The sequence below is a fragment of the Diuraphis noxia genome, unplaced genomic scaffold (genome assembly GCF_037042655.1).
Source record: "Diuraphis noxia isolate RWA-SAM2 unplaced genomic scaffold, SU_Dnox_SAM2 contig0003, whole genome shotgun sequence".
In the NCBI taxonomy this organism is placed as follows: Eukaryota; Metazoa; Arthropoda; class Insecta; order Hemiptera; family Aphididae; genus Diuraphis; species Diuraphis noxia.
This window is the reverse complement of record NW_028301713.1, coordinates 271,054-278,787: the sequence shown is the minus strand read 5'-3', so window position 1 is coordinate 278,787 and position 7,734 is coordinate 271,054. Positions and strand designations below refer to the sequence as shown.

Below are 7,734 nucleotides of genomic sequence, written 5' to 3'. Positions count from 1 at the left end.
TTTAATTCTATGCATGACCTGATAGTAGACATATAAGTATGAATATTTTTCGTGTCGGGAACGTTATCAATAATAGAACGTGACGCCCGGTCACCGAAATACTCCGCGTGTTGCACTCACACACCGACTGACCGGTGTAAAGGTGTTTATGTGTTTATAGCGACTCAACGGAAGTGGACTGGGTCGCCGAGCAAAACTTGTCGGTGTGTAAACTTAAAGCTAATATTAAAAAATGGAAACACGATTTTTGTTAAAAATGAGTTGCTGTATTGTACACAAATTTAATAATTCACAAATAATATAAAGATCACAGCAACCAAAGGTTATAAAATTATGGTAATATGGCCCTCTTGGCCCAACAGAATAATATGAAATCTACGGCCCTACTGGCCCAGCATGTAAAAATATAATAAATATAAAGGTTGCGGCACTTCTGGCCCGGCCGAATATAATATATATATATAAAAATAATAAAGTTAGCTATCTGAGCAGTAATTCGTGAAATACAAATAATATATGACCTACTGGCTCAATAGTATAAATTTATAATATGATAATATCTAATAAGTGGCCCTCCTGGCCCGACAAAGTATAATAAGTGCTGCTATATGAGCTGGTACAATTTATAAATATAGTAATTATATAGCATTTATGGCACGATAATAATTTAGGTATATAACAAAAAATATAATACCAATAATAATAAAATACTCACAGATATGACGGTGCTCGGCTGGCCAGCTGCTACCTATCCTAGTTGGAGCTAATGATAATAACACACACTATATTGATAATAATAATAATTAAATAATATGCATTGGCGATATGCGCCTTAATTATACGAAACCACTATGCATCGGTTGTGCGAGAGAGACTGATTTGGTTAGGCAGCCGTGTTAAACGATATTCGCGTAGACGACGCGGTGGCATACGATAGCGTCCTAATCTGCATATTATTACATAATTAAATAGAATTAACTAAAATAAAATAACATAATAATAAAAGGTATGTGTTGTATGTGTGTGTGTCGATCAGGTGTAGGAAGCGCGCGGAGCGGTCGGCGGTACTGCCACTAACGTACCTAATAATAATATAGTTGTTCCAAGCGCAAAAATTCTCCCCCTTCTTGAAAATGGTGATTTTCAAGATCTCTCTGGTTCATCTTCGACTGGTAGACGACAGAGCCTTGCAACAGGACGTCTTACTTCGTTCCCATATGCTAAGCGGATGGTTACTACTCGCGTCCTACCATCGCTCACTGGATGTACACTTGTAATGCGTGCCAGTTTCCATTTCGCAGGTGGCATATTGACGTCTTTCACGCGTGTAAAGTTGGCCCCCCCACTTTGTCCAATTTTCTCCAAACCCCGGGCATCATTTTGAAAATAATTTGAAAACATTTGAAAACCTTATTCCATTGACAAACATTTTTTTTACTTCAAGACGAAGGGTCACGGAGCATCCCACATTTTTTATGTAGCCCCCCTCATCATATGATAAGTATGGTAGACTTCAAAAGAATATTACAGTCTCACTTCGGGAGGCTCAAATTCACCATTAGTATATAAGCTTACCAGTTTAACCGTAAAAAGTTTTCTAAGTAATATTTTTTAACAAAATCAGTTAATTTTTTAACAAGTTAAAAAACCTAAAAATGATACTGTGGAAAGTAAATAAAAAAACAACGAATACCTTTTTATAATCATTTTTTTTTAATATAAATAAAATAATTAAAAATACTGCGGAACGCGAATAAAAAAAAATTCTTTCTCAAGTTATCATTTTTTAAACAATATTAAAATAGTTAAAAAATATTTAAAAAATCTGTGGAACGTGAATAAAAACAAAACACTATTAATAAAATTATAATATTCGAAAAACAGGAAAATTAACTGTTAAATGTCAATTAAAAATAAAATGTATTGATAAAATATTATTGTTTCGTGTATAAAATTATATGAGGCTTGATTTTAGTCGTTTTGAAAATACCTTTTTAAATAATAATTTTTTAACAAAATTAAAATAGTTTAAAAAATGCTGTGGAACGTGAATAAAAAACAAAAAAACTTTTTTTATATTGTCATTTTTTAAACCTTATTAAGTATTAAAAAGATACTGTGGTACGTGAATAAAAAACAACACACATTTTTTAAATATTATTTCCCAGAAAACCTGTTTTTCGATAAAAGTACCATCCTGCAATACCACGGAAAATATAATATGTTCTCTTTTGGCACTAGCTTAATAGTTCGCTGTTTTAATTAACTTAACTTTAACTTAACTCATTTATATCTTATTAACTTAAAATCAACTTCAATTTTTTTAATATTACCAGTTAAGTTAATTTTGAATTTTTGTTTTATCTAGAATATATTTTAGTCTATAACGGTTCGTTTTATTATTATTAACTTAACTTATTAATTGAAGTTAAGTTAACAAAAATTTGTGAACTTAACTTTAAACTTAATTGATATATTAAAAAATTAATTAACTTAACTTTTAATTTAATTGAACAAAAAAATTTTAACTTAACTTAACTGAGTTAAAAAAAATCATTAACTTGTCCAGCCTTGATAAATGGTTCTAACTTTTAAACTGTTTTTTTATTAATTTAATATTTAAAAAAATCTATTTTTGGTTAATAAATAAAATACGCTTTAATGTTATTATCTTAAACATTTTATCAAATGTTCTTCTAGGTAATCGAAAGTAAGCTTATTATGTACCAGATCTTGTAAACGATGTTTTCCGCATATGTAAAGATTTTCCTTTATGAACAAGTGTGATGCAAACATTTTTTAAATCACCCCATAAAGTTGCCTCGTCAGCAGTCGTCGAATGTAGTTTTAATGAATTAAAAAACCAAATTTTACGGTTCGATGTAAAGCCAATGGCAGTAGATAAATTTGTAATTATTCATCTTCAAAACATAAAAAGTAATGCCAAACTATTTCATAGTGCACAACAAAGAAGTATATTTTCGCAACAAAATGTCATCGAATCTCGTGACGTCGAGAATATACTGAGTTAAATGACCGAACAGCTTATAGGTACTTCATCTGATACCGTCGATTTATTAAGCAATAATGATGAATCAGATGACAATTTTGAAACTGACAATTCTTACGACAATTACGAAAATTGGAAAGGTAAAGGGAATGATGATCTAATAATTTCAAATAATAGTAAAAAACTAAATAAAAAACCTAGATTAACAAAATACATGGATTCGGTTCCAGAAATTGACCGCATTCTGTTAAATCGTACAACACGTTCTTCCAAGAATAACTTATTACAAAATGGCAACATACAAACACCACTAATTATGTCAAAAAAACCTTATCTGCTTCAAAATACGTGTCCATTTGATTCGATAACTGTGTTAATAGCAATCGCGTACAATGATAATGAAAAGTATAAGAATTATTTGAATAACAGTACCAATGATTTATTAAAGTTCTGTACTAAACTTGCAACGGAACCTGTTTCGAAAAATACTTATATAAGCCATTTATCACTTCTACGAAAGATTTTTCAAGAAGATACTGGAATAACAGACATTTCACTGATTGATGCTAGATGCAATGTTAACTTTATTGCCACTAGTTTTTTTAAGGAATCGCCATCAGATGAAGAATATCGCCAATGCTCAAACAAAAAATGTAAAAATTCAAAAAAACTATCCAGCCCGACAATATTATTAGATCGGAAACAACATGACTTGACACGTTTAGAAGATAGCATAAAGTTGTATGTTATTGATCGATCATCAGAATGTATGGACACCAAATGTCATGGCATATTAGAAGTATTCAGAACATTACAAGACCATATATTCATAGAAACAGATTTATTTACTGAAACAAAGGAATACATGTTGATGGACATCCCAGTGCGCCTCAATTTAATTAATGAAAGGTTTGGATTAAATTTGAAAATTATATCATACAAAAAAGGTTAAATATTTAATATAATTTTTGGTTATTTTTACCTGTTTTAGTTTCTTATTATGTGGTGCTGTAGGATATGCATACGACCATTGCGTATCGTATGTACTCCATTTAAATGGATGGGAAATTCATAACGACATGGAGAAAAGAATTAAGAGAGCTCCCGAAACGACTAAAATCAAGCCTCATATAATTTTATACATAAAGCAATAATATTTTATCAATACATTTTATTTTTAATTGACAATTAACAGTAAATTTTCCAGTTTTTTGAATATTATAATTTTATTGATAAAGTGTTTTGTAACGCGCTACAGTAATTTTTTAATACTTTTTAATTATTTTAATATTGTTTAAAAAATTATAACTTAAAAAAAGAATTTTTTTGTTTTTTATTCACGTTCTACAGATTTTTTAAATATTTTTTAACTATTTTAATATTGTTTAAAAAATGATAACTTGAGAAAGATTTTTTTTTTATTCGCGTTCTGCAGTATTTTTAATTATTTTAATTATATTTAAAAAAAAAATGATTATAAAAAGGTATTCGTTGTTTTTTTATTTACTTTCCACAGTATCATTTTTAGGTTTTTTAACTTGTTAAAAAATTAACTGATTTTGTTAAAAAATATTACTTAGAAAACTTTTTACGGTTAAACTGGTAAGCTTATATACTAATGGTGAATTTGAGCCTCCCGAAGTGAGACTTTAATATTCTTTTGAAGTCTACCATACTTATCATATGATGAGGGGGGCTACATCAAAAATGTGGGATGCTCCGTGACCCTTCGTCTTGAAGTAAAAAAAATGTTTGTCAATGGAATAAGGTTTTCAAATGTTTTCAAATCATTTTCAAAATTTTAGCAAAGGTTTGGAGTTGATCGGACAATATGGGGGGGGGGGGGGGGCTGCGTGAAGTTGGTCCACCGAGGTAAAAAAAATGTTTATAAATAGAATAAAGGTTTTCAAATTCTGAAAACTGGTTTTCAAATGTTTTCAAATCATTTGCAAAATTTGAGCAAAGGTTTGGAGTAGATCGGACAATATGGGGGGGGGGGGGGGGGGCTGCGTGAAGTTTGCCCCCCGAAGTAAAAAAATGTTTATAAATAGAATAAAGGTTTTCATATTCTGAAAACTGGTTTTCAAATGTTTTCAAATCATTTGCAAAATTTGAGCAAAGGTTTGGAGTTGATCGGACAATATGGGGAGGGGGGCTGCGTGAAGTCGGCCACCCTTACTGAAAACAGCTTCCTGCGATGAAAGTAATGGTTTTCAAATTCTGAAAACTGATTTTCAAATGTTTTCAAATTATTTTCAAAATGATGGCTGGGGTTTGAAGAAAATTGGACAAAGTTGGGGGGGGGGCAACTTCACACACGTTCATCTTTCACAATTGCCAAATCATTTACCACCAGTGGCTTGCAACCTGCAGTCCACTTATCACGCACTTGTAACTGTGGCAAATATTCGATGTGCCACCTGTTCTAAAATGTTTGCATCAAACCTTGTACGGATTTCCATTTTGACAGTCTGTTCGGGCTTTCATTCGATACGTCTGGTTCTGGGTGGAAAAACATAGGGCCTCCAATTATAAAATGCACTGGAGTAAGAGGGTCCATGTCAAACGGATCACTGCTCATGGGAGTGAGTGGTGTAGAATTGAGACAGGCCTCTATCTGGCATAAAAAAGTTTCCAGTTCACTGTACGTCAGACTACCTTCCTTTAGTACACGCAGTAAATGATATTTTGCACTTTTGACGCCACTCTCCCAGAGCCCGCCAAAATGCGGTGCCGATGGTGGGTTGAAGTGCCACGTTACACCTTCATTTGCTAGGTGATTTGCCACGTTTTGTATGTATTCAGTCAACTCTCTTTCTGCTCCAACGAAGTTCGTTCCATTGTCACTCCACATGGTCAATGGTTTACCGCGTCTTGATATAAATCTGCGTAGAGCAGCCAAAAATGAAGCACTGGTCATATCTTCTATGTGAATAGCCTTCGCAAAATCGCAATCCAAGCCTTTTTACTAGGTCTTCCTCTTATTCCACTGCGAATGGAGACTGGTCCTACGAAATCTACACCTGTGTTTGTGAAAGGACGTGTAGACTGAACACGTCGTCTTGGCAGGTGACCCATACTTGGAGTATCGAATGTAGGTTTAGCCTTGATACATTTAATACACCGACGAAAGATTGAGCGAGCTATTACCCTTCTTTTAATAGGCCAATAACGTCGCCTTACCTCTGCAAGTAACGATTGAGACCCGCAGTGCAATAATTCGGAATGTATATAGACGAAAATCATCTTCGTGATTTTATGATCACCTGCGAGAATAATTGGCTCCTTTTGTGACTGTGAGATGTCAGCGTTTTTTAAGCGTCCACCAACTACCATTAACCCATTCTTTAATTTTGGTTGTAATGATTTTAGCTTGCTCCGGCAAGATATCTCCTTTCCGGATGTCATTGCTACCACTTCACTATTAAAAGAGTCTATCTGTGCTCTTTTTAGTAGTGTATGATCAGCTTCTTCTAACTCTTGCGCAGTAAGGTAACATTTGTCTGGTTTTTCACGTTTTTTTCTAAGATAATCAACAAACGTATGCATCCAAGCTACTGCTCGACGAAGCTTATACCATTCAGAGTAACGGTTAACTAGATCCTTTGTTGGTTCTATCGATATTAAAGCTAACTTTATCAGCCTTTGTTCTGGGAGATCTACTGGATTTGGCCACATATTTGAGTCTTCTCTCCAACCCTTGTCATCTTCTCTCAGCCACAGTGGCCCTTGCCACCATAATAATGTTTCCTTCAAGTCTTGAGGTCTTATTCCTCTGGATAGAACATCAGCTGGATTCTCGTTAGTGCTGATATAGTGCCACTGTTGACTATTTGTTATCTCCAAAATTTGGCATATCCTATTCGACACGTACGTCTTGAGACGGTTAGGGTGACTGTTGATCCATCCAAGAACTATTGTTGAATCTGTCCATAGCCAAAATTGAGAGACATCAATTTCCCAGGATTTAGCAATCTTTAAGGCTAATTGGGCCAAAACCAATGTACCACTAAGCTCTAAGCGTGGAATTAATGCCCCAGTGAGAGGTTCTACACGTGTTTTAGCGCATATCAATTTTATATGCCATCTACCATTGTGATCCTTGCTTCTAACATAAATGCAAGCGCCATACGCATCCTGAGATGCGTCAGAAAACCCGTGAATCTCAAATTCTTGGTTTGATGCTTCCTTTGACTTCCTTGGGATCTCTAATGTTTGCAGTGCTGCAAGATCTGCCCAGAACCGATGCCATCTTGTCCTTATATCGGCAGGTAGAGGAGAGTCCCAATTAATTTTCATTTGCCACAGTAGTTGAAGAAACACCTTGACTTTCACTAGAACCGGAGCCAAAAATCCAAGAGGGTCGAAGATGCTGTTCAGTGATGATAAGAGAGTCCGTTTCGTTATCATAGCTTCTAATTTATTGTTTACCAAAATTGAATTTGAACACATTTGCCATAGGCTTCCAGCACAGACCTAACGATTTAACTGTATCGTGGTCTCCTAATTTTAACACAAATAATGGATCGTCATTGAATCCTTCAATCCCCTTTAATATTGTGACCGAATTTGAACACCATTTCAGTAATGGAAACTTAGCTGAGTTAAGTATCCTTGAAACATCTTGTTGCAACTTTAAGCATTCTTCCTCCGAATCGCTTCCAGTCATGATATCGTCCATTTAAAAATCTCGTCTTATTGTTTTGGCTGCGAATGGAAAAAAT

General features: G+C 33.8%; 2 protein-coding genes across 2 annotated transcripts; both read right to left on the bottom strand.

Annotated features, from left to right (window-relative positions):
- Nucleotides 1–5,435: 5,435 nt before the first annotated feature.
- Nucleotides 5,436–5,930, bottom strand: LOC107171797 (uncharacterized). The gene has a single exon (XM_015522052.1). The coding sequence runs from the start codon at nucleotides 5,928–5,930 to the stop codon at nucleotides 5,436–5,438; it is 495 nt and encodes a 164-aa protein (XP_015377538.1).
- Nucleotides 5,931–5,935: 5 nt separating this feature from the next.
- LOC107171796 (uncharacterized) lies at nucleotides 5,936–7,420 on the bottom strand. The gene has a single exon (XM_015522051.1). The coding sequence runs from the start codon at nucleotides 7,418–7,420 to the stop codon at nucleotides 5,936–5,938; it is 1,485 nt and encodes a 494-aa protein (XP_015377537.1).
- Between the last annotated feature and the right edge of the window lie 314 nt (nucleotides 7,421–7,734).